At 46.7% G+C, this 27,966-nt stretch overlaps 1 protein-coding gene across 1 annotated transcript in view; it reads right to left on the reverse strand.

Moving 5' to 3' along the window:
* The window catches only part of GSG1 (germ cell associated 1), an 18,319-nt gene extending 12,897 nt beyond the window's left edge, over nucleotides 1–5,422 (reverse strand). Inside the window, exon 1 of the mRNA XM_015424291.1 lies at nucleotides 5,098–5,422. Within this exon, the coding sequence (XP_015279777.1) occupies nucleotides 5,098–5,422 (325 nt within the window). The remainder of the gene's footprint in view (nucleotides 1–5,097) is intronic.
* Between the last annotated feature and the right edge of the window lie 22,544 nt (nucleotides 5,423–27,966).

The raw sequence follows: 27,966 nt of genomic DNA on the forward strand, positions 1-27,966 counted from the left end.
TGAGGAAGCCCTGCAAAGGCCCCCCGGCCCCCAACGGTCCCAGCCACCGCTGGCCTTGCGGCTCCACTGCCGAGCCCAATCAGGGGCCCGGCGGTGGCCCTGCAAGGCCAGCGGAAGTGCGAGGAAGCCCCGCCAAGGCCCTCCCTGGCCCCAGGCAGGCAGGGATGGGGAAAGGCGGGGAGGAAGCAACTTACCCACCCTCTTCTCCTGCCTCCTCCTGGCTGAATGAGGGCCGGAAGTGGGGTGGCCGGAAACAGGGGGCGGGGATTCATCGTGTGCCCCACCCCTGCCCTTCACCCGGGGGAATGGCGATCCCTCACGATTCCCCCCAGATTGACCTCTGTTTCAAGGTGAGAATCTGAAACAGATTATGTGTGATGTATTAGGACCTCTGGCAGATATAAAATTGGATACTTTACAAAGTGAAATAGATATGATCTACAGATCATATCCAGAATTTACAAGAAAAAATAATCTGCCTGGGGAAGTGATTATAAGATTCTCTAGAAGACAAGTGAGAGATCAAATTCTCAAAGCGACAAATGGATTAACCTTGAAGGTCAAAGACAAAGAAATAAAAGTATTAAAGGACATCCCATTTGAAATAAGAAGGAAGAGGAGGAAATACAGAGACTTGATGATATTTTTACAAAAGAAAAACATCCCCTACAGGTGGTTAGTACCCGAAGGTACAATCTTCAAATTTATGGATGGGAAAGAAAAAATTGATTCTGTTGAAAAGGCACAAGAATTTCTGCGTCTACATAGTCGTCCATCAGGAGAGGTTGAAGCCGAGAAAGAGGACAGCACCAAAGACAGCGAAGAAGAAGGAGCAGCGCCATCTTCAGACGAGGACTCAGACTCTAAATTAGGGGCAGCTGCCCTGAAGACAAGTTATCATTTGAGAAAGCCAAAGTATAAAAAATAAGATGTTATCACACTCTGAAAGCTCTTAAAATATATTGTTATAAGTCTTATATTGCCTTTAAAGAAGTCAGAAGTAGAGGTGTTTAAAGTCATATTGTTAGTATAAATTGAGTGTTAGATGCCACATTCAATGAATTTGAATTGAATTATGAGCTATAAACTAATTTTGCTAAGCAGTTTGTATGACCACCATCTCTTGGGTTTTTAGCGGGCTTTCTTTACTTTCTCCCATAGTATGTAGTTCCCTACCCTGATTTCGTTGTAGTTTTTATAGTTTGTAGTTTATAGAAAATGCAAATAAAAATATCCACTACCGGGAGCACAAAAAAAAAAAAAAGGAGTGCTTCATGCATTCTGTCCATGAAATCTTCACCTTCCCTTATAAACTGGGGTATGGACAAGCATGCCTCAGCTCCCTGTATCTTCTCTTCCAGTAGGGCTACCAACTTACATTTGCAGCAAGTGTAATTGCTGTTACCCTCAGATAAGAATATGAACGTGCCGCAGACTTTGCACATCACTGCCATGCTGCTGCAATCCATTTCAAAATTAGTTCTGTTTAACTGGCACTTCCTTGATAACTCCCCTGCCAAACTGCCTCTCAAGACTACTTGTGAAAGGTTTGCAGAAGCAAAAACAACTTAACAAATATAGAATGTAAGAGCGACTCAGCTTTCTGCAGGTTCCATATTAGACATTCTAGAATTTACAAAAAATCTATGGTTTTTACCATAGAGATTTTGTAAATTCTAGAGCATCCACAATGTAACTTGGGGTAAAAAAACTGGCATTCCAAGCCCCCCCCCCCATTTCTCCTGGGAGTTGCTGGCTTCAGCCCGGCAATCCTAACCACAATGCTGTGGGAAGCAAAGAAAAACCCTGCTTCCCAACAGCATTTCCCCCCGAAATAATAGTTTGTTTTCTTCCACCCCCCCCCCCCAATCCTGCCTGTAGGCTTACTCATGAAATTCTCTACTATTGAGTTTTTCCACCAAATCTGACCTGCTCACTAACCAGCATGGCACATTGGAACAGATCTGAATGCTCCCCTCATTGTTGACACCTACAAAATCAATATTTACTTGTGTATTTAGTCTCATAATGGGCTTAAACTCTCTTGATGCAATGCCAGAATGCTCCAAAGCCTGTAGGTTGTGCAGAATGGGGAGCAGCCGCTGATCGCAAAAGCCAGCATTTCATGCCTTTCATCCCCTTCATTCCCACGAGCACACTCTCCTGAAGTCCTCCTAGAATTACAACTGATCTCTAGGTTACAGAGATTAGTTCTCCTGAAGAAAATGGCTGCCTTAGAGGGTGGAGTCTATGGCATTGTACCCCAAACCCCACCCTCCCTGGGCTCTACAGACAAACCTCCATGAATTTCCCATCCTGGAATTGGCATTCCCCCCCCACACACACACACACCTGAAAGAACAGTGTATGACTGTTCAGTGTTCATTCAGTCAAACACATCTGAAATGTGAATTTAATTATAGGTTTTATCTTAGCAGCTTTTTAATGGTCTGCTTCTGTTTTATGGATAGTTTTTACGCCGCCTGCATCAATGGCTTGTGTTTTAATATTGTGGTTCTTAATGGCTTGTGTTTCAATATTTGAGCGGGACTCTGAAGAGGTGGCATAGAACTCTTCGAAAATAAACAGATGTTATCCTGAATGCCAAATACAATAAATATTCAAATATATATTTCTGAGCAAGATTCACAAAGCAGGAGAAAAATAGATTCTAAAGGAAAGTGTGTAAGAGGAAAGGAATCTATGCAAACAGAGAGACCATATAGTGAAACGGAGCCCAGGAATTTATTCACTCCTATCTGCATGGAGGAGCACTGAATCATGGGAGCCCCCTGCTGTCTGAACAGTCTAGGTGCAGTTTAAGTCCCACCTCCTCAGAGATTTTTCTCCAGTCAGAAAAGGAGGAGCCCCTCACTGGGGAAGAGGAGGTGATATAGAAGGCCCTCATGTCTCTCCCTGGGAACATCCGATTTACTGAAATCTCCTGTTCAACAGAAATACTTGAGTTATGCAGCCCATGGGTTACCACTCTGGATGCCTGAGACACTTCCTGTCCTCTATCCAATTCATGTCTACACCGGAATCAGTCCCACTGAATTCAACAGGACTTATTCCAAAATTTAAGCATGCCTAGAATTGCATGCTGACAGTGCAATCCTAAGCGGAGTTATACCCTTTTAAAGTCCATTAACTTCAAAGGGCTTGGAAGGGTGCAACTATGTTTAGGATAGTCCCTCGGACTGCAAGAAGATCAAATCAGTCAATCCTAAAAGAAATCAACCCTGACTGTTCCCTGGAAGGCCAGATAATGAAACTGAAGCTCAAATACTTTGGCCACCAAATGAGAAGGGAGCACTCACTGGAGAAGACCCTGATGCTGGGAAAGATTGAAGGTCAAAAAAGACGGGGACGGCAAAGGATGAGATGGTTGGACAGTGTCATAGATGCAACAAACATGAGGTTGAGCCAACTTCAGAGGACGGCGGAAGACCGGAAAGCCTGGTGTGATTTGGTCCATGGGGTCGCGAAGAGTCGGACTCGACTGTGCGACTGAACAACAACAACAAAAATCAATTTCTTAACTTCGGGTACAGCACACCTGTCCTTTGCTTCCCAATACATTAGGAAGTACATGGGGGTGGGGAACACTGGATGTTAGTTTGTTTAAACATATGCACATTGATAGTTCCCCATCCTCTTGTTCTGAAATTGAGTTAAAATGAAGCCCAAAGAGCTTTCTAAAAAGATCAAGACGGTTCAAAACTGGTCAAGTGGCAATCCTAACCTATGTAGTTTGGAAGACTGCCAAGCCCTTCTTTGATCTCATATATCGGATTACAACCACATGTTCAGACTGTATCTATATTGCTTTCCAGCTTCTGGCTCTGTGGATCAGATCCCCCAGAAGGGCAGGGTAGCTTTTTGAAATTATTTTGTCCTCCCCACGTCCTTCATGGTGACATTTTCTTTCCCTTTGGTCCATTTCGGCCAGCTCTCTGGTGTTCAGGCTCCTCCCCAGTACTAAGCAGTGCAGTTCACTAAGGCTGTTTTCCTGCTGGAGGAGCAATGGAATCAAACCGCTTAATACCACCGGCCCCACTGATTCATCCCTCGATCCTAAAACCCACAGGTTGAAGTTAAAGGGTGCAGGTTTCAGGGGAACTGGCTTTCCGGGTTTCACGGGCTCAAGAGGTAGCATTTCTCAGGAGAAAAAGGCAGCACAGAGAGTGACTCTTCCATCCTGCATGGAGCTACCCCCTCCTAGCCCTATCAGGTCCGCTTAGGATGGCACTGTTGAAGAGCTGCTCCCCACCCACATGCACTGCTCTCCCTCTCAAAACAGCAGCTCCATTGCCTGAATCTGGGGGGAAAGGGACCATAAACCCATCCTAATTACCCCCAAACAGGCAGCCTTATGCACCAGTGGGTTTTATGCACCAGGCAGACCAGGAGAGAGATCTGGTCCTTCTCTCACCTTACCCTGCCCTCTGAGCAAGCGTGTTCTTTTCTTTCTTTAGAGAATGGGGCCCTTCAGCTTCCACTCTGCCAGGTAGGCAAACTGCTTATCACAAGGGAAAGGGACAAGGGGGGCACAGCCAAGCTGGCCTCTGGATTTTTGGTTCTCCCCCCAGTCCAGCAAGTGTAACAGCAGTCCTTCCTGCCTTACAGAGCATATCAGCAAAGCCTCTGCCCCTCTTCCTGAACAGGCCAATCCTGTGACAGGCTCCCGGAGGAGGGAATTAGGCATGGGCCAAAAAACCCCTCTGTGCCTATTTCCCCTGCCATCATTTTCCGGTGTGGCTAGCTATATCTACCGAATTGGCTTTACTCATCCTTTTCTAAGCCACTCTTTCAGATCAGGACAGGGTGCTTTGCACAGGTAAGCGTCAGTGCTAATGCCCTACCCTCTGTGCCCCAAAGAAGAAGCCCACATCCCCAGCTTTTCCCGTGCACTGACACTAGGGTCCTTTCCACATTTGCCTGCCACTCCAGATTTTCTCAGTGTTCGAGTTGAGACAATTTAGGTCCTCGGCAAAACAACATCCAACAACACCACGGTGAACATGGATTAAAAGGAGAGTGCAGAAAGGGCCTCAGCCCCTGGAGCTAAAATAATTTCCTCTCTGGAACCATTACCTGATCCTTCTATGTTCTCCTCACAGGAAACCCACATGCCCGTATGGAAGTACCGGAAGGCAAAGCGATCATCCCCCGTCTCCCAGCTGTAGTGCACCACATCCTGGGTTGGGAAGGAGGAGTTGCCAGTCCCTCCGTCGGGTGGCATGGGGACACCGATGCACTTGGTGGTCTGGCTCTTCCCACACAAAGGCTTGGGGACTTTCTGAGTTCCAACACACCAATAGCTGCCGAGCAGGGCTGTGGTGGACAGGCTGAGGGCCAGCAGGTTCAGCACCACAGCAAGGACAGCACGACGCCAGGGCAGGTTCCTCAAAAGCTCCATCTGCAATGAACAAGCAAGCATAAGAGACTCCCACACTGCCCTCAACTACTCAGGCTTTCCTGCCAAACCTTTATGATCAGTAATAACAAGGACACAACAAAATGTGTTTGTGAGGAATGCCTCAGAGGAGTGGTAGAAGCTCTATCACTTCAGCCTTTTCAAACTGCATCCAACAAAATGTAACAAGGAGTGCACGAGATGAAGAATTCCCTTGAAAGAAAGCGTACACGAAAATGTGTGGCATTCATGGCAGTTGACTTCTCCATTCGAAGGTCCCTGAAATAAAGCCAAGTAAAGTGAAAGTTCAAACTACAAACAGGCATTTGTAACCACAGTGTGGTGTACTAGTTGGGCTAGATAGAGGGACCCAGGTTCAAATCTTCACTTAGTCATGAAACTCATGAATGATGATAGGCTGGTTACTCTCTGTCTCAGCCTAACCTACCTCACAGGCTTGTCGTAATTGGGAAAGGAGAGCCACACATACTGCCCTGAGCAATTTGGAGAAAGGCAAGATAACAACGTACTAGGTACATGCACGAGATCATTCTGTCTGACTTGACAGAGAATATCTGCTGTCTCCTGATCTTGTACTCTCCATGATTAATAGAGATTAGAATTGTGTAATGGTTTGCGTAGCCAGGAGCCACCCATACAGTGAGCATGGCAAGGTGGTTAAGCAGTGATTAATTTGTAGCAGGTGATGCTGAGCATGCCTCCGTGTATCAGATGCATGGGATCGCATTCATTCATTCATTGAGAGTAATTAACACTCTCTCGTTTCACACTAACAATTATCACTAATCTAGATTGGAATCTCCATTCCATATCCATTCACTGAAATTCTGGATTGGATCTTTTATTTCTCCTCTGTGATTGTGAGAACAGAACATAGAACTTCATTTGAGAGACATGGTGGGTATCTTCGCATTTATACCTGTTTGTCCCTCCCCTCAGGGCAAATTGTTCTGTGGCATGGTAACTGAGGTTGGAAAAAAAATGACTGTGGCGAGGTCAGTCTGGGGAGAAAGGGTTAGCCCTCCTGTATTATCAGCCTTCACTGGAAAAGAAAATAATGCTAGGAAAAATTGAAGGTAGCAGGAAAAGAAGAAGACCCAACATGAAATGGATTGCCTCAATCAAGGAAGCCACAAAGTCCCTCAGTTTACACGACCTGAGCAAGGCTGTTAACAATAGGATGTTTTGGAGGACATTAATTTGTAGGGTCACCATAAGTGGGTAGCGATCTGACGGCACTTCACACAAGCACCTTATGAGCCCTGGTCTGAGTGGAAACCCACAGCACCTGTTCACAGATCTCCAGAGGACATGTCTGGCTTGCTTGACCAATAGCCCGAATCAAGCTCTGGGACAAAAAGTTTTTGCTCTTTTTATTTTTAAATTGGGGGGGGGGGGTGTTATGGGAATACCTGGTCATGGACAAAATATCAGAAGTTATATCCTTGGCAGAGAATCCAGAGTTTCATTCAGACTTTCTGGAACATTGGTTTCCCTTTCTTGAATATATGGAAAGACATAGTAAGCTGAAAAAGGCATTTCCAGATAATTTGAAGGTTATAGCTATGTATTGAATAGCTGTTTGGCTTTATTGCTCTTGTGCTTTTTGTGTTTTAATTATATTTTTTATTGTAGTGCTTTCCTAATAGTATGTGCTACTGTAAATCATTGCTATATTTTATAAATAAAAGTTATTTATTCAAAAAAAATGGGGAGGTTTAAAAAGGCCTTCACAAAGCACCAGGTCACCTTCCCACTGCAATAGATTCGTCGCACCCTTCCATCAAGGACCCAAGATGATGTACCTGGTTCTCATTTCATACACTAAAGATCTGACAAATATCTCTGACAAAATGGCAGAGTTATTTCCTGTGCCTCTCTGTGTTTACATAAACCAACAATGGTCAAATAGCAGATTGGGAAACATCCGTGAGTTGTGGGTCACAAAGTTACTGACAGATGTGGGGCAAATGCAGCATTACAGCCTACGAAGAAGGATGAGTAGAAGTGCCATTCCCAGATGGAGAGACGCTTTCTGGCTTTTTAAATGTCCTAAAGGAGGAAGACGAGGTCTCCACCTGACTCACTGCTTGGGCAGTCCAAGTAACTCCTCCAGCACTGAGACTGAAATTGCACCTCTGAAACATCTTATGGTTTTGCAGCTCTTAAAAGTAACAGGAGCTCGTTCTGTGTTGAGAGGCAGCCACTGCAAAGAGGACTGGTCCAGGGAAAGTGATCATCACAAGGTCTCTAAAGACAAACCTACGTGGATGGCTCCCTTAGGAAAAGACTGTAAGTCCATTGAGTGCCTCACATTGGCTCCCATTCTGACTGAGATTTGTGGATTTGGTTGTTTAACAAGCATTCGCTTAACGGATTGCTAATCACATTCATACTGAATCTGAGAGGACTCTGGCTCTAGTCATGTGCACCTAGTAACACTCAATACCCAGTGGCTCCTGAGGATGATGCATGCACACATCCAAAGATACAGCCAGCCAGTCAGTTCAATGGGCCCTGATGAGCATTCTGATCCAAACACGTAATGGACAGGCATCGACATCCACAGTCGCTGCTCAAGTGGAAGTCACTTTCTATGCATGGATCATCCTGGATGGATTGGGGGGGGGGGTGTTTGTGCTTTTGAAACATATAACAGAGAAAATTAAATGGAGACATCTCTCTTCAGCTCTCTTTAACCCCAAAATCAGCAGGAGGAATTCTCCCCCACTCCATGGTACAGATTTACTCTCTCAATTGCTGGTGGATTGTTTGTAGTCTGCTGTCCAAACATTATTTTATTCTGTTTCTATTGCAAGCCACCTTGAACTTTAGGGAGGGTGGGAGAGAACTGACAGATCATCTAGCTATTCCTTGCTTTTTACACTCAGCACTGCCCCACCCCGCTCTGTGCTTGGCTTCTCCAAAGGTCTTTTTTTCTATTTTGCATTCTGCAAAAATATCTCTGATAAGAGACCACTGGAAAACCTTTTTGCCCTTCGCACGGAGCAGTCATGCACTCAAGATACACAACTTCACCATGCCCAGGAAGATGCATGTTCCCTTCCATTAGATATTTAAGAAACTGTGCAGAGATTTAATTGACTGAACCAAAAGGAAAAATGGGACAGAAAGAATGGAGGGGGAGGAGATGAAGGGCCAAGTCTCAGTTTCTTCTACGTATAAAAATACCCATAATGGAACACACAGGGACATCAGAATACACGATCCGCATGGATCTTTTCAGGGCAGAGGGCAGAATCCGAGCAGAATACTATAGTCCTTCCTGTTCTTGCTCATGTGTCTTTCCTCTGAGAGCCATTGTTTTGGTATTCTCTCTGCTCAGAAATCCAGTGGGGAATACTGGTTAGTCGTGCTGGACTAGGATCTGGGAGACCCAGGGTCAAATCCCTACTTATGCCATGGAAGCTCACGGGGAGACCTTGGGCCGGTCACACACACCCCACCTACCCTACCCTACAGGGTTGTTGTGAGGATAAAATGGAGAACAGGAAAATGATGTAAGCTGCTTTGGGTCCCCGTTGGACAGAAAGGTGGGATATAAGGGAAGTCTATAAACGAATATTCCAATACAAAGCTCGTTGTGCAAAAAAGCTATAATGCACAGAAGGAATAATGTCATTTCAGAATCAGCCCAGAAGTAACAGAAGTCAGATGTGGAGAGGGTAAAGATGGCTACAGAGAAAATCCCAATTCTTTCAGAAACCTCCTTCCCATTACAATGGCCGGGTAACACACTATTGCAGACCCACACTCTCTCCCAGTAAAATCAAGAATACCATTTACCTTTCTGGAGACTTCTCCAGTTCCCGCAGTTTAACGTGCAAGCAGCATTGAAACGGGGATTCGGAAACAGCCTTTATTTTCCCACATCTTCCAGTTAGGTATGGATGGAAAGAAACAAACGCATCCTAACCCCCCCATATAGTCTTTTTCTCCTCCTTCTCCCACCCTCTCTGATTATTAAATGCCATCCAGCCAGTCAGCAGCTGTTTTGTGGGAAATGGACATTTTATAATCCACAATGCAATCACGGCACAGCTGTTCTGGGAGATTAGGGAAGGAACGATTGGTGTTGCAGGCCAGGCCAGGATTAAGCATAAGAGGTGACCTCTGTTCACTGGGGGACAACATTTATGTCCAATGGTGATTGAATTGGCAACTGGTTCAGAATCAGGATGAGCTGATGGGTCTCGATCCAGACGCAACTGCTCCAAGGTACAAAACCCATGTCTGTCACAGCGGGTGTGAATGCCTGTCTGTAGGCAAGGGAATCGAAGAGGCCAGTAAAGCTAAACTCATTTCTCATATTACTGTTTCCTTCTGATAAAAGCTGAGGCTCTTTTGCCATGAATATGCACACCTCTGCATGCTAATGAATATATTCTGGGGGACAGTTCTGAATTAAAAACTTCTTGAGAGCACTTTGTTTTAATCCAAAATAACTAATGTGAAGAGAGGGAAGAGTTTCTAAATGAGTGGCCAGAGAGCAGAGAATTGCACTAATTGCCAGCCTGGAATTTATTTTATGTTAGATTACACAGGATCAAAGAGTCCTTAAAGTATACATCATCTATTACATAACTGCCTACCCGGAGCAGGGAGTGTTTTTGTGATTTGATTTGCTCAGGAGGGTGGATTAATCTACTGTTCTCTTGGGGACGCAGAGCGTTTTATCGGATTCCCTGAAATTCTGCCCCCCCCCCCCCCCAATTTTTTAAATAAAATGATTGGGGTCTCAGAAACCCTAATATGCTACCGTTAAAAAACAAACCACCAGATTTGTAATAACAAATAAAGTTAAATTAAATCTGGTTGATTAAACAAATACAGAGCATAATCCAGCCAAATTAAACACTGTTAAATCCCATTAATTTCAATGAGAGACATTTAAGCACATTTAACTCTCTTATTAAACTCTGTGCAAGTTAACTCCAGCTGGCTCATACCTATAGTTTCTCAAACAGTTCTGAGCACCCATGTTGAGAGATTAATCATAAGCATGTGCTTAAAAGCCCAGTTTCTAGAATCATTTGGTTACATAAAAGATAGATCCTTTGGGTAAAGAAAACATGAACACTGCATGCTATATCGTGCAGTTAGGACAGCCAGCATTTGAATCAGCCCCTGCAGCTTCCTCTGCAGCAGTCTGCAAGCAAGATGCTGCACTCCATGCCAACAAAAGCCTCACCTGCTGATTCCTGCTCATCAGCCCTCTGATAAAGACCCAGGAGCATGTCAGGCCAGGTTTTTCGGTAGCCAGCTGGAAAAGATTCTATGTGGAATCTGAATTTGTAAAAAGCAGCAGCTAACATAGGCAATGTGAGATCACTAAACACTGAGTGACAACTTGGTGGACTCCCACCTTTACCTGCCAGATCATTGCCAACATTATTGACAACAGCCTTGCAGCCAACTGTGCTGAAATTTGGGGCTAGTATTTGCTCTAAACTTCAACCCTGTTTTTCTTTTTGGGGGGGCGGGGGTCCTGCAGCTTCTTGACCTACTACACCATAGGGAGCAGAAGGTACCTGTTGGACTGGGGCACTACAAATGGTCCACCCAGTTTGGCGTTCCATCTGTGACACACACACACATACACACACCCCATAGTAAAGAAAATGCCTCAGAGGAAGGACTCTGATATCAGGCAGGGTTGCCAGCTCTGGGTTGGGAAAATAAATGGAGATCTTGGGGGCAGAGCCTGAGAAGGGTGTGATTTGGGGAGGGGAGGGATTCCAGTGGGGTATAATGCCATAGAGTCCACCTTCCAAAAGCAGCCAGTTTCTCCAGGAGAACTGATCTCTGCTGCCTGGCAATCAGTTGTAATTCCAGGAGATCTCCAGCCACTACTTGGAGGTTGTCAACCCTAGATATCAAACCAGAAGGCTGTTCACACCCTATCAGAAACAAATCCTTATTTTCAGTGTAGTAATGATGAAGCGGCACTGAGACAAACTTACACAGACAGTTATTAGGAACAGTACATCCAGGGCCGGCTCGCCCGCTAGGTGAACTAGGCGCTTGCCTAGGGCGCGCCGGCCCTCAGGGGCGCCAAACTGCACCCTGCCCCCGCGCCAAAGAGCCGCTGCTGCCCTGTGTCTCTAACACGCCTCACTACGCAGGTCCCTGTGAGCGCTCCCACAGCTGTTCTCTGCCGAAGGAAACGACTGGGACCGCCCTCCTGGAAAGTGCCAGCACCGGCGGACGGCTGCGGACATGCGCGCAAGGTCCGCCGCCTGCTGAGCTCTGCGTGGCGTCGGAGGTCGAGAGGACAGCGCCCGGGGATTTGTTACAGGGCCACGACCCTCAGGTGCTCTCCCGCCCCTTCGTAATTCCCTCTGCTTCCTCCCCCCCTGCCACTCCCGGCACCGATAACGGCCCTTCCGTGGCTGCCGGAGCCTTCGGTGCATGTGTCGCCAAGATTAGAGCCCCGCGGCCGTCCACAAATGCAGCCCAGCAAGCGGCCCAGCCAGCATCCCTCCTCCGGGCTCGGCAAAGGCCGTCCCAGGAGGGCCGCGAGTCCTGGTTCCGCTCCCCACGCGGCACCATCTTTGGGCCCCAGCCACAGTGCCACCCTGCCGAGGAAGGGGAGCGAAGGGAGGAGGAAACAGCACTGTGGGGGTGCCCCGCCCTGGAGAGGAAGAGAGAAGAAGGCAGGAGGGCGGGTGGGCGAAGGGTGCCCATCTGCCCTGCCTGCTTAGGCCCGGCAGACGGGACCGTCGCGAGAGAAGGATGCCATGGAGCGGGTCTCTTCCTCCACCCACCCGCCCCTTCTCCCTGTGGCAACTTCAGCTGTGGAGTCCCAGGCCCACCCCCCGCGTGGAAGGAGGGAGGGGAGTGGAGGGAGAAGTGCTGCAGTGGCGCCCCGCCTCGGAGGAGAAGAGAAAAGGCGGGCCTGCTCAGGCCGGCAGACGGAAATGTCACAGGAGAAGGGCACCTCGGAGTGGGTCTCTTCCTCCACCCGCCCGCCCCCCCATCTCCCTCCCATGACACGAACTTCTCCCTGGCCGCCCCCAAAAGGGGCCTCCTCCAGCCGCGGCATGCACCGTCGTCCCGTCCCCCACCCGCGCCAGCCAGCCAACCGGCCACATCTCTTTCCCAGCGCTGCGCCTCGCGTCACCCTGGCTTGTCCGAAGGTGTGGCCAGCAGGTGGGCAGGAGCCGGGCTGGTGCACCAAGGGAAGCGGGCGCACTCGGCCATATCCCGGAGGTGGCTGGCCTCCTGTGCCTGTGTGTGTGCGGGGTGTGGGTGGGGCGCTCATACGGCAGAACAGGCTCGCCCGCTGGGAGCCCCAGGGAACGCGAACGCCAGAAACGGCAGCCAACCGATCTGGCCTCCACAGTGGGAGCACCCTGCAGCAGGCGCACCAGGGCCAAGGAAGGCGCGGGAGGATGCAGGGTTTCAAATGAAGGACTCTGCTGCAGCCCCCAGACTCCCCGCCCTGGGTCACCGCACTCCCCCCCCCATGATGGTCCCTGCTGGGCCCAGAGAGATGACTCTGGGGCTGGGAAGATAGCCCCCCACCCCAGCCTTAAGCAGGTGATTTTTTTCAGTGCGAGGAAAGTCTTCCTTCTCTCCAGGCCCTGCCTGGAGGTTGGTATCCCCATAATTGGCAGGTGTGGGCGGGTGCCAGAAGGTAGCCTCGCCTAGTCTACAAGAAAACCTGGAGCCGGCCCTGAGTACATCCGCAGTGCTTTTGTGTGTGAAGTAATCTCATGTCCTCATTACCCCAAATGGATTTGCAGTGTCACAACCCAGAGATGGCTATAACCTCCTATGGTCATCTTAATCCTTGGGAATGTACCTGTGAAGTACATTGGTAGCCATAATCCTGACACAACATGGGCTGGTTATTCAGTGTAGTACAGTGTCCTCCCTCCTCCCAATGTTTTCTTACGACTATTTTTGTTGTTCAGTCGCACAGTTGAGTCCGACTCTTTGCGACCCCATGGACCAGATCGCGCCAGGCCCTCCTGTCTTCCGCCATCCTCTGAAGTTGGCTCAATTTCTTGTTCGTTGCATCAATGACACTGTCTAACCATCTCATCCTTTGCCGTCCCCATCTTCTTTGACCTTCAATCTTTCCCAGCATCAGGGTCTTCTCCAGTGAGTGCTCCCTTCTCATTTGGTGGCCAAAGTATTTGAGCTTCAGTTTCATTATCTGGCCTTCCAGGGAACAGTCAGGGTTGATTACTTTTAGGATTGACTGATTTGATCTTCTTGCAGTTCAAGGGACTCTCGAGAGTCTTCTCCAGCACCATAGTTCAAAAGAATCTATTCTTCGGCGCTCAGCCTTCCTTATAGTCCAACTTTTGACTATACCACTGATTATTTTTTCCTCACAGAAAGAAGTGGATCACTACACAGTATTACTGAAGTAATCTTCAAATGTGAGGGGCACATACTGACCAAGGTTTTCACACGGGGTTAATTAACTCTAAGCTACTGTGCCTGTGCTTATGGATAAGGGTTGCCAACTCCAGATTGGGAAACTCCTGGAGATTTGGGGGGAAGAGCCTGGGGGAGGGGCAGGGTTTACAGAGAGAAGGGAACTTAGTGGGGTAAGGATATTATAGCTTTGGGAAAAGTGCAGAAAAGGGCAACTCGAATGATAAAAGGGTTGGAACACTTTCCCTATGAGGAAAGGTTAAAGCGCTTAGGGCTCTTTAGCTTGGAGAAACGACGACTGAGGGGTGACATGATTGAGGTTTACAAGATTATGCATGGGAAAGAACAGGTAGAGAAAGAGGTACTTTTCTCCCTTTCACACAATACAAGAACTCGTGGGCACTCCATGAAATTGCTGAGCGGTCGGGTTAGAACGGATAAAAGGAAGTTTTTCTTCACCCAAAGAGTGATTAACACATGGAATTCACTGCCACAGGAAGTGGTGGCGGCTACAAGCATGGACGGCTTCAAAAGAGAATTAGATAGGCATATGGAGCAGAGGTCCATCAGTGGCTATTAGCCACAAGGTATAGCTAGGGGCTCTGGGGCAAGTGATGCTCTGTCTTCTTGGTGCTTGGGGGGGGGCAACAGTGGGAGGGCTTCTAATGTCCTGGCCCCACTGGTGGACCTCCTGATGGCACTGGTATTTCTGGCCACTGTGTGACAGAGTGTTGGACTGGATGGGCCTTTAGCCTGATCCAACATTGGTGTCTCTTATGTTCTTATGTTATGTTATGATATCATAGTCTACTCTCCAAAGTAGCCATTTTCTCCAGGGGAGGTAATCACTGTTGTCTGAAGATCCAGATTTCCAGTCCCCACCTGGAGGTTGGCAACCTTACTTATGGACACCCATAGCATCACAGAATAGGATCTTCAGCTGCACAGCACCTCTGCATTTTGCATATTTGATGAATACCTTGAGCACAGTTGCTTATACTTCCACACCACCGACTTCAACCTACAGTACTGTTTGCCCCTAGGCATGTTGACTCCAAAGTAAAACCCACAGAGGTCAGTGGGACTTACTGTTTAGTTAAGTGTGTAGTGATAATGTCCAGTGATTCAGTTGTGAATTACAAGGCTTGTAAGGCCCATAGCAAGAAAGAAATATGTGTGTTGCAAGCCTATAGTCAGTAGCAGTTATTTATCCCATCAGTAGATGGCAACCTTTCTCTACAATACCATCAGGGGGAACTTCTCCTGTTATAATAAATAAATAAATAAATAAATAAAATCCCCCACCTCATGAAGTACAACCCCCCCCCCTTTTTAACCTTATCATTCTGAGTCCTGCATTTAGGGAAAGGCAGCTTACAAAAATCATAACTGAGTACTCTATTTTTAGAAGAAATCTGTATCTTATCATTCTCTCTTTGTGAATAAATTCTGTCCCCCACCCTTCACTCCCTGGTTTCTATAGATTATGTATCCTACATATTTTGTAAAAAGAAATCAATGAACTAGAACATATTTGTTACACCATCTGATCCAGGGTTCCTCAAGCCCTTTGGAACATAGTCAAGTAACAGCCTCTTATCCATTTTCTTTAGAGAGAGACAGCTAAAATCCACCATGACCCCTATCTTGCTTCTCCCATTTCATCTGAGTTCACCTTCAGTTGCTTTGTACAGCCTTTGGGCTCCTTAGCCTTCCCAAGGTAACCCCTTGCCGTATGAAGATGTGTTTGCAAATGTGAAGAAATACACTGTTTATCCCGTTTTATAGCTAGAAATATATACAAGGGATATGGTTTAATATCTATTTTTTCATAGGGAAGAAAATGAGGTGACTGTAACACTATCCAAGCAAAATCAAAGAAAGATATTTGAGACCTTTAAAGGTTGTTCTTAAACTAGGTCTGACACACGTTCTGCATTATGGGTGCATAGACATACCATACCCCAGGTGGGACCTGGGGATCACTCAGAATTACAGCTCATCTCCAGACTATAGAAATCAGTTCCTCTGGAGTAGAAGGATGCTTTGGAGGGTGGATGCTGTGGCATTGTACCCCACTGAGGTCCCTGTCCTCCCCAGGCTCCATCCCCAAATCTCCAGGAGTTTTCCAACCAGGACCTGGCAACCCTACCCACCCATCCACTGCCAGTAGCTGAGGGGCCAACCCTGCGGGTACACCACTTTATTCCTAAATATGTCAGTGTTCATTTCCTGCATTCAGCATCTAAAAGAGTCCTCCCTTTACCCACTGGAAGGAATTTGGCAAATGTCAATGGTACAAGGGAGATTAATAGCAAAAATATGTTCAGTACTTAGATTAATATAATGATGGCTTAGGCATTAATATAATTAATAAGACAGAAGATCAATACTCGATGTATCTATAGATCCGCTTTACTGCTTTATTTTTCTGAAATATTCCTAAAATGTACTAATTGTCCTATTGATTATAGTTTATGATATTTACAGTAAGACCTCCCAATATTTCAATATAATGTATAAATTAAGCTAAATGTTTAATATTTAATAGTTAATGTTAATGGTAAATAATACTAAATAATTTTTTATCTTTAATGACAGTCCATATAATGCTCTGTATTCTTGGTGTTTGGGGGGGGGGCAACAGTGGGAGAGCTTCTAGTGTCCTGACCCCACTGATGGACCTCCTGATGGCACCTGGTATTTTTGGCCACTGTGTGACAGAGTGTTGGACTGGATGGGCCATTGGCCTGATCCAGCGTTGGCTTCTCTTATGTTCTTATGTAATATATAAGGTATACTAAATGCTTGTTATTGTAGCATTAATTTTAATTAGAACTGAAGGAAAAGACATTTTCAAATATTACCCTATATATGAAATGGTATTTTTAATGTTCTATCTTTACTGTGCTGTTGATCATTCTTGTTATGTATATGCTAAATATTTTTTTATTTCCCTGTTCATTTTTCCTTCTGTACCCCAATGTTAATTTAAAAAATGAAAATATATTTTAAAATATGTTCAGTACTAAGTGTTTGCGCCACCAGATCTACCTGCAACCCCAGTCTATTTTCATTACAACGATGCAGCAGGTAGTGAATGCCATCCTAAGAGCAGGCTCAGGTGGACTCATTTGACCTTGTAGTTTACCACTGGGGACTGAAGCCTCTTCTCCTCGAACATGCCTGTGTTTACAGTTAGTACTGTGCAAAACAAAGAGAATCAACTGGTCCCATGATAATCTTGGGGCCTTCTATAGGATGGTGAAAGGCCAGCTAGTACACCTTGTCTGGGTGTACCAGAGTGATCAGACGTGCAGAATCATCTATTAACCCTAGGAATCAAACTGACCTACAGTGAAATCCTAAAAAGATTTTTGCCTTCTAATCCCATTGACTTCAGTGGTCTTAGAAGTATGTAATTCTGTTGGAAGTATAGCAAATTTCAGGTGGGGACCATAAGGTGAGCAATACTTAACCAGTGAATCCTAATGAGGATGCAGCTCTTCATAGCTCTGCTTGCAGATCTCAGGGGTACTTCTTGCATAGGATTGTCAACCTCCAGGTGGTGGCTGGAGATCTCCTGGGATTACAACCGCTCCCTAGGTGATACAGATCAGTTCACCTGGAGAAAATGGCTACCTTGGAAGGTGGACCCTATGGCATTATACCCCTTTGAAGCTCCTTCCCTCCCCAAACCTCACCCTCCTCAGGCTCCAGTGTAGTGTAGAGCCAGTTTGGTGTAGTGGTTAAGTGCTTGGACTCTAATCTGGGAGAACTGGGTTTGATTCCCCACTCCTCCACTTGCACCTGGCTGGATGACCTTGGGCAAGCCATAACTCTGGCACAGCTGTTCTTGAAAAAGAGCAGTTTCTGTCAAGAGTTCTCTCAGCCCCACCTACCTCACAGGGTGTTTGTTGTGGGAAGGGGAAGGGAAAGGAGTTTGTAAACTGCTCTGAGACACCTTTGGGTAGTGAAGGGCGGGGTATAAATCAATCTCTTCTCTTCTTCTTCTACCCCCAACATCTCCAGGTATTTCTCAACCTGGTGTTGGCAACCTTATTATTACAAGGCTGATTCTTCAGTAACCCTAAAAGGAAACTCAGGGGCAGAGAGGCACATCAACAGACAGATTCAAACAATATGAACATCCTATACCTAGGCCACATTCTCTCAGTTCATCAGATACAAAACTGCCTTCAAACTACAGCTTCTTTTCTTGCCTGTTTGGGCCAATACATTCCAGAAAACTTGCCCTGTATACTCACTGACTTCTAAATGGAAGGGCACTTTCCACTGTCAAAGATGATATCAAGAGTGCCAAACTGCTCAAAGCTGATTGACAAACCACAAAAGACAGACTATGTGGAATTACTTATACCCTGAAATTCTTTTGGTCTCTAAAGTGCAACTGAAATCTAACTGTTCTAAAGGAAGAATGGTTCTGAGCTTTGGTTAATAAAATCAAAATCCTATACATTGGGGAGCCATTCTGATATTCAAATTATGGCCTTGCAATGTCATCATCAGCACTATGTGGAAGTGTATGCTTGAAAGTGAAAAATAGGAACCACCAGGCATTTCTCCCTGTTACAAAATTTGACTAGGGAGGAATGACCAGATGTCTCAAATTTTCCAAATGTGTCACTTCTTTCATGAGTTAATTCTGTCCAAAGTTCATTCATCCTGAATTATGTCACAGATGCAGCAGGATTTGCACTGTTGCAAAATGTGATGCCTCTCAATTTAGAAGCAGTTCTAAAATAAACTCTTGCTCAGTTGGTTGTACCTCTTCTGGGATATTAATGGCATTATAAGCATTCAACCAAGGCACAGAGCTGTCATCTTTCTTACTGATTAAAATATCAATCATTGTATTTGCATACCAAAACCTGCAAACACCCTCAAACCCAGCTTTGCTCTCAGAAAAGAGTTTAAATGATAATTATTTTTCCTAGCTAAATATGGCTAGTGGGAGGTAGATCATCATCATTTCACATCGAAAATCTGCCTGTTTTGACAAGGGTTTTTTCCCCCATTTGGGAATAGGTCATGTTGATCCAGTGTCCAACCTTACTTGACGCAGTATTCTTCCTGGGCAAAAAAAGGTCGGTCAAATCAGAACTCAAAGCACTGTCAGGTTTTTGATCATTTTGTCTCTTATTGTGATTTAAGATCCAAAGTTGTATATGGTGGCTAGTATTTATATCTGTATACTTAAAATAATTCAAGAGGGAGAGATGTGTGTTAGTGCATGGGGATTTTGCCTGCATTGCACTTCTCTTGGTTAATAACAACAACAGATGTTAGAATAGCTTCCTATGCCTACTATCATTTTTTTAAAAAAATGATAATTAGTAAAAATGTAGCCGCTTAATTCAGTCATAGAGAGGCATTTTCCTCCAGAGGTTCATCAGAGGGTCTGCCTGAGCAGGCTTTAGAAGCTTTCTGCTTTGATACATTTTCTGTCTGGGATTAAGTGGATGAGCAATAAATTGGGAAATAAATACATATAAACAAATAAACCTTTCATAATAATGTCCCTCATGAGTCTTCTGTATATCCTCCTCCTTGATCACTTGCCAGCATAGGTAGGAGAGACGACATCTGAAAGTTGGGGGAAGGGGAGGCAGGAAGATAATAGACTTCATATGTTGTGTCTTGGATTCTACAAGGAAGACCATGAAACTGTGATTCTATCGGGGGGGGGGATTAATTAATTTGCCTCAGGCCCCGGTCACACGGGAAGCTTTGATCCACAAGAGGGACGGATCGGAGGTGCATCAAGCGGACGTGATCACACCGCAACATCTGGGAAGCCGCGCGCACCCGTCCCCGATCCGTCTCTTCCGGCCGAAGATGCGGATAAAAAAGAAAACCTAGAAAACACTAGTACTTACCGGAAAATCTGCTGCAGGGATGGCTGTCTGATCGCCGGCGCGCCCGTCTCTCCTGCAGCATGCGAGGTCCTGCCGAACTGCGCATGCACATGCATGCGCAGAGGGCTTGCCTCGCTCTTCGGTCCATTGCTTCCTCCCGGCATCTGATCATGCCAGGGAGGACCTGCACGGCGGCTGGGGGGATCTGTCTGATCCCACCACCGCGCTTCTCTTTTGATGTGGCTCAAAAAAGCCGCACTTTAGCCGTGCCTTTTCCCCCAGTTTGACCGGGGCCTGAGGCTGCAATCCTAAGAACACTTTCCTGGGACACTTCCCCCACTGAATAAAATGGGACCTCCTTCTGAGTAGACCTGCCTAGGATTTATTTTATTTTATTTTTTATTTAACCTTGGACTTCTATCCCGCTCACCCCCTAGGGGCTCTGAGCGGCTTACAATTCCAATTAGCCAATCTAATCTAGGGCCACATATGAAGGGGAGGTGAGAAGCCTACCAGGCACCCTTATCCTGTTGTAGCAGATCTTCTTATTGCGAGGGGGCAGTCCGGCGGCACAGGTCTTCGCTGTTCCACTTTTTTCCAGCTGTCGTGACTCCGCCTCCAGGCCTGGACCACTCCACGCTTCCGCGCATACTCGCAGCAGCCTCCGTCCAAATCAGGCTCCGGCCTGCCGCATCACTCCGCCTCCGCACCTTGTTGGTCCGGCCTCCTTCGTTCGCCTCCCCGCCTCGCCAGCCGCCATTTTTTCTCTGCCGCCGCCGTTCATCGCTCTCCATTCTCCGTTCTCCGCCATCACTGCTACGCCAGGAATGGGTGCCCCCCCGCTCTAATAGCAGGTCCCCATTTTATCTACTTGCCCTTTATGGGCTTTCGAACCGCTGGGTGGACGGGAGCTGGGACGTAGGGCCAGGAGCTCACCCTGACCGCGGTGGGATTTGAACCGCCAAAGCTGTTCACCCAGATGTTAAGCAGGCTTCCCTTACTGCCTGCACCACCGTTCCCTTTTTGCTAACAGTGTAACCTAATTGTGTTCTAAATGTGCCCTTCAACCAAGGAACAGCACAGGGGGATAGTGATCCACCAATCCCTTTGTTGATGTCAGCAGCTACTCCTCCTCCGATTCCCTGCCCTCAACTCTTGCCTATTTGCAATTAAAGCACCTGATATCAAGGAAAAGGGCAAAGACTACCCTTGCCTAACAGCCCTGGAAAATGAATGGTCAAGAATAAATGTGGGTGGAGAAGGGTGAGCAACAATCAGCATTCACTCACTCACTCAGCCGCAGCTCAGCTTCACTGCCGCACTTTATGACTCACAGTCATATAACGCCAACTGATACAAAATGACTGTATCCATTTACACTGCAAAAGGGGGGAGGGCGGAGACAGAAAGCCACAGTTGGCTGCTGAAATCCTGGAGACCATTAGCCAATTATGCAGTTTGTGAATGAAGGGCTACATGGCTTGTTGAGTATGCAGTCACGTCCAGTCACAATGTCTTAACAAGTGGTATACTTTTAATAGCCCCAAAATTCTAACACATTAGAAGAATTCTACTTTGTATTGGTATGGTAAATGAAGAGCATTTCTACATATTATCTTTGTAATCCTTACAATAACCCTGTAAGATATTGCTGTCATCAACCTTACATTTTGAACAGGGCTGAAATGGAGAAACAGGGTTGTGCTTCAGTCTCCTCCCTCCCATCCAGGTTATGTTGAAGGTCACATTTGAAGTAGTAAGTTCTTAGCTCACACTCTTCGTTTACAATTGTAAGACCCTTTTCGATAGCATTTTTCAGTATACCAGATAAACTATATCGAGACAGCTCAACGGAGGCTTTTATCTCTTGAGAGGTCTAAAAGAAATAGCGTGCCAAAGATACTGCTTTTCCCTCACTTGGTAGATGTAAGCAAAAAGTCCTCCCCCCCCCCCCCCCCCGTGTGCATGTGTGTGCATGTATACCTTTTTGTGCATGGTCATTCTACAGCATTTTAAGGGATCGATGTTGACTGAGAAAATGAGAGCATACTGGTTAAACACTGACATTTCTTACAGTGGGGTACTTGCCAGCATGTTATTTTCTTGACAAACAATCACTTGAAGCTATTTTGAAAATCACTGACAAGTAATCCAGCCAGTCTGGGTCAACACCTTTCATCCCCGTTATCGTCTTTGAAAGCAGACTGTGAACTCTGTGGCTAATGCATGGTACATTTGTGTCACAGGAACCAAAGAGGAGATTTATTCCTGTCTCACCAACATTTTGGAATTCTTTGAGAAGGTTAACAAACACGTAGACCAGGGGTGTCAAACATAAGGCCCAGGGGCCGGATCAGGCCCATCCAGCAACTGATGCAAGGGAGGGAGTGCTGGGGGGGGGAGTGGTCAGAGCCATTCAATTATGGCTTTAGCACAACAGGACAACCTCGCCTGTACCAGTCAAACTTTGTGGGAGCATCTGCCCAGCACAGCACTGCTGCCTCTCCAGTCTGCCTCTGTGGGTTTTCCTCTGCACCCCCCTCCCACCCCAGGAGGCCTTGCAGTGAGAACACACCAACTCGGAGCTTACCAGCTGCTGTCCTTTATACAGTACCTGTCTCCGGTACCTGGCATTACGTTTTATGGCACACGTGGCCCAGCCCAACAAAGATACATTTATGTCAGATCTGGCCCTTGTAACAGATGAGTTTGACACCCCTGATGTAGACAATGGTGATCTAATAAACATTAGATACTTGGACTTCCAAAAGGCCTTTGAAAAGGTAACTCACCAATGACCAAAGATTGAGAGGACAGGTCCTCTTATGGATTAAATCTTTGGTAAATGGCAGAAGGCATGAGAGGGAAGTAAGCAGTGGGGTACCACAAGCCGGGGCTATTTAATTTGTTTACAAATGATCTGGAACTGAGGGTGAGCAGTTTAGTGACTAGGTTTATGGAGGATACAAAATTATTCAGGACAGTGAAAACGAAGGCTGACTCTGAGGAGCTCCAGGAAGATCTCTCTAAATTGGGTGAGTAGGCAACAAGGTGGCTAATGAAGTTCAGTGTAGGTAAGTGGAAGGCAACACACACTAGAACAAAAAAAACCCAAGTTTAAATACATGCTAATACAATCTGAACTTCCTGAGACTGTTAGGGGAAAAGGCCTTGGGATAGTGGATAGCTCAAGGAAAATGTTGACTCAGTCTGCTGTAGCAAACTTTATGCTGCAGATTATTAGGAAAGGGACTGAAAATAAGACAGCCAATACGATAATGCCCCTAAGTAGATCAAGTGCAGCTTCATTTGGAGCACCATGGGCAGTTCTGGTATCTCAAAAAGGATATTGCAGAGCTGGAAAAAGTGCAGAAGGGGGAAACCAAGATAATTACAGGGATAGAGTACATGGACCACTGATCTGATCCCACCAGACTCTTCCTATGTTCTTATGAGAGCAAATATATGCCAAATCTAAGTGTGAAAAACACTTATAGCATTCTCTTTAGCTTTTGGGTCGATATTCTAGGACTGATGATCTGAAGTTTTCAATCTTAGGCAAAGGCTGCTGGAAATTAATCCCAGACTCCAGGGCAATGTTCCCTCTAAGCTGAGTTAGTGTTAGCTCTCAGTTTTTTAGCCTCTGGCTCACACCTTTTTGTCTTAGCTTGGAAAGGATGGTTCCAGAGCAATCTAATTTATGCAGCAGCCAAATTGCTCACTCACTTTAATGCCTGTAGCTCACAAAGTAGAATTTTTGCTCACAAGACTCCATAGCTTAGAGGGAGCATTGCTCTAGGGGTCCATCTATACCACAGATTTAAGCCAACTTAATAATGACTAGCCACAAGCAATATTGTGTTTTGCCACCTCTTGCCAGGTGGGTAACCAATAGAGGCTGTGGTGGTAGTTACTCCATCAGCAGGCCTGGTGTTTTGCAAAGTGCCACAGCGGCCACAAAAGCAACAGACCCTGCCCAAAACAGCATACAGTCTACATTTGGGCAGAAAATAAGACAAATGGAAAATAGAGAAGGAAGGAAGAGAAGCACCGACAGGAAGAAACAAACAGGAGCTGTTTAAGTTATGTGTGTCATTGAGGGTTTGTTACAGGTGACAATCGTATGGTTAAGCTAAAGGTGGGTTTTGAGGAAGGGTTTGAAGCAGGATATTCTAAGCCTAGACTACAAAGAAGGAACTTCATTTGCAACTACTTTTCCACACCTCTTTGATCCCCAAATATTGTGAAATGTGTACTCCGGTGTACTAGTGATGCTGCACAGATAATGACCACAAATTTATATGCTCTAACAGTTTTTCAGGGACAGTCCCAATTCTATCTCTCTGGTCCCTGGTAAATCACGGACCCAATTTTGCTTTCTTTTGGGGAAAATGTTGCTAACATAAAGACATGAGCATATACATATGCACATTAGAGTTCTTCCACTTTTGGCTCCCTCTGCTGAGCCTCTAGAAAAATCCAGCTAGAGCAGGGAGCAGAGCAGATGCCCACATTCTCCCCAGCAGACAGGACGGGATGCCCACTGGCAGTGTCCCGTTTCCATTCCATTCCATCTCTCCACCCAACCACTGCCAATCTAAACCACGTAAGCATCACTGAGTCTGAGATGCAGTGATTCTGTGTTAAGGACAATCAGATCCTTTGTAAGATTAGGCATTCTTTTTCTTAATCAAAAAGAAACAAAAACCTGCTACAAGTGTTTTCAGACACAGCCCACTTCACATATCAGCTAAGAAGGATCTCTTGCAGGGCAAGTGATTACAACAGACAGCAAACACAGAGGAGACAACATGGAATTTGGGAAGGTGCAGTCTCCAGGAGCCCATCCCACAACTTTGTTGTGAAAATAGGGATGCTACAAGCACGCCCCAACTTTCTGCAAAATGTTGGAAAGCACACAGCTTCACTAGGCTATGCGATCTCCATGTGCATTTGTATTACAGCATGATTTCGATGCCTGTGTATCCAAGGGATTTGTATTTACATCACTCCCCTCCTCAACAGACGTGGACTCAGGGGAGGGACTGTCACTGTGTAGATAGAGCTTGGGATTCCAGTCTCATTTCTAGATCCAGATCTTGTTGTGTTTAAGCTGCTGTGTCTATTCAATAGAAGATAACGTTCTGAAAAGTAGAATAAGGGGGATTCTTGTTATTCTCCTTATTCTTGGCAGGGGGCAGGCACCTTTTAGGAATATAAACAAGAGCATGCAATGTTGGGAGCAAGGATTGATCTACTTTAGACATCTGCAGTTCGTTGATGGTTGCCAATCTGAGGGGGCGGGGCTGTTTTTGTTTTGGCCTCTAATACCTTTCCTGGCAAAGGTGCTTATATTTTCCAAACCGCCTCTCTGTTTATCAGCTCTCATGTCAGTATGTGTAGTGGTTAAGAATGGCGGACTCTAATCTGGAGAACCAGGTCTGATTCCCCACTCCTCCACATGCAGTTGCTGGGTGACCTTGGGTCAGTCACAAGTTCTCTCAGAGCTGTTCCCTCAAGAGCAGTCCTCGAAAGAGTTTTCTAAGCCCTACCTACCTTACAGGGTGCCTGTTGTGGGGAGGGGAAGGGAAGGAGATTGTAAGCCGCTCTGACACCCTGAGTGAAGAGTGGGGTATAAATCCAATTTCTTCTTCTGTTTCTCTACCTAGATTTCATATTCCGACAGTATGAAAAGTGAGAACAATGATTAATAGATGGAAGACCTTCACAGTGCTTGGGCTTCCGAACAACCTTCACCGATATAAAAAATAATCCAATGCATGACTCATTCTCAGAAACAGCTGGCAGGTGCCAATTTAGGACTTGATTTCAGATTGACTGTCTGAGAGCATATTCTGTGAGATCAGATCTCCTGTCTCTTGACATTTCCAATATCAAAAATGAAATGGGGAGGTGATCTGGATTGGGACTCTAACCCTGTCCTTTATGGCATTTTCCCAATGAGAATGCCCCACCCTGCTCCAGTTTGCCCCACATAGCGGATCTATTGGAGAAAAAAGCATGGTAGAGGGGGTTGGCACTTTCTCATCCAACACCATGGCCCTGGTCCATTTTGCCCCCCACCCCACAACTGCAATGTAAAGAGACGGGAGGTTCTATTGAGGATCTCCAGTCTCTTCTCAAATTGAACCTTCAGGCTGTTCATATTTTGTTAGAATGCTCATCTATAGCCTTAATAGTTACTTTCTCTGAGCTTTGAGAAAGCAGCATTAAAATATTTCAAATGAGTACATTATAGTCATTGCCCCTGCCTGGCTAGCCTGAGCTCGTCAGATCTCAGAAGCCAAGCCGGATCAGCCCTGGTTAGTACCTGGATGAGAGACCACCAGGTGTGTTATACAGAGGCAGAGTCATATCACCTCTGTTCATCTCTTGCCTTGATAACCCTACACTGTCGAACTCATTTGTTATGAGGGCTGGATCTGACATAAAAGTCACTTCACCAGCCTGGGCCATGTGTGCTGTAAAATGTAATGCCAGGTACTGGAGATACAAACTTTATAAAGGACAGCTGATGGCAAGTTGGTGTGTGTCCTCATTGCAAGGCCCCATGGGCTGGGGGGGGGGAGTGCAGAGGGAAACCCACATGGACATACTGGAGAGCCAGCAGGGCAGTGCTGGACAGACGCCCCTGTGCTGCCTGGGCAAACCCCCTCCCCCGCCCGCTCCCACCACCAATGCTGTGAGCTCGGTAGGGTTGCCAGGTCCCCTCATCTTGCCAAACGGGGGACCTGGGAGGCATTCCGGGAGTGGGTGGGGACATCCCCAACGTGCTGACGTCACCTGAAAGTGATGACATCGTGTCAGCGACATTGGGGGCAATGCTCTGGCTTTTGGATAAAACTCTATGATACAACCAGGGTCAAACCATAGAGTTTTGCCACAAAACCAGAGTGCCACCATGCAATGTCCCTGACATGATTACATCGCTTCTGGGTGACATCACTGCATCAGGGACATTGTGCGGGGATGTTGCTGTTTGTGGGTGGAGTTTCCTCCACCAACCAGCTGGATGGCAGCGGGCAGAAGCCCCCAAAACGGGGGGATTCCCTTCCCAGCCTTGGGGAATGGCAACCCTAGAGCCTGGGGCCCCAGGGTGAAAATGCAAAGCAGTTGGGTGTTGTGAGCTCCCCCTGCCCCCAAGCCACCCGTGGAAGGGGACTAGGAAGACAAGCTGAGCTAACTCCCTGCCTGCAGAAGTGGGGGGCCGTGGTCCAGGTGCAAGGTTACGTGCAGAGTGGGGCTGGGGGTTCAAGCCAGAGACCATTAGCAAGCTGTGCCATCTCCATGCAGCAGCAGGCATCCCAGGCCGAAGGCCACTGGTTTGTCTGGTGGGGGAGCAGGCACTGGGGGCACAAGGCTGCACATGTGGCAGAGGTCCCAGGTACACTGAGTGTTCCATGGGGGAAACCTGTTCACCAAGTTGTGTGCTCAGTGGCAGGACTAGGCCCTCAATGTGTGGCAGAAACTGCTGAAGAGCACTCCCCTCCCCATGATCCAAAGCACAGCCGCTGCATAAAGGTAAAGGTTTCCCTTGCTCAAAAGCTAGTTGAATCTGACTCTAGGGGGGCGGTGCTCATCTCCGTTTCAAAGCCGAAGAGCCAGCGCTGTCTGAAGACGTTTCCGTGGTCATGTGGCCGGCATGACTAAACACCAAGGCGCACAGAACGCTGTTACCTTCCCACCAAAGCGGTACCTATTTATCTACTTGCAATTTCTTGCTTTCCAACTGCTAGATTGGCAGGAGCTGGGGCCAGAGACGGGAGCTCACTCTGTCCCACGGCACCAGGGTCTCGAACTGCCGAACTACAGACCTTCCGGTCTGCAGCTCAGTGTCTTAACCTGCTCAGTGTCTTAACCCGGCCACTGCATGGGGGATTGCAAATACTGTGGTGGCACTGGCAGGAGATTGTCTGGACACACCCCAGGTTCAAATGCCAATTCCCACGGCCATCCGGGACAGCATCCCCAGAGCTGCAGGCCAAGCAGAGATGTGTGTGACCTTGCCTTGGAACCCTGAGACAGCATGAATGAGGCTGTGGCAGCTCCCAACTTACCACTGAGGTTGCCACTGAAGCAAAGGGGTTCTGCTTGACTGCTGTAGATGAGGTTGTTCCACAGTGCCGAAGTGACAATCGGAGTGGCTCCACACACTCGCCCCAAGCAGCCTCCTGTTCCCTCCATCCAGGGATCTTTTTGTAGCAGGTACTCATT

The sequence above is a fragment of the Gekko japonicus genome, unplaced genomic scaffold (assembly GCF_001447785.1).
Source record: "Gekko japonicus isolate JY-2015 unplaced genomic scaffold, Gekko_japonicus_V1.1 scaffold2498, whole genome shotgun sequence".
Classification (NCBI taxonomy): Eukaryota; Metazoa; Chordata; class Lepidosauria; order Squamata; family Gekkonidae; genus Gekko; species Gekko japonicus.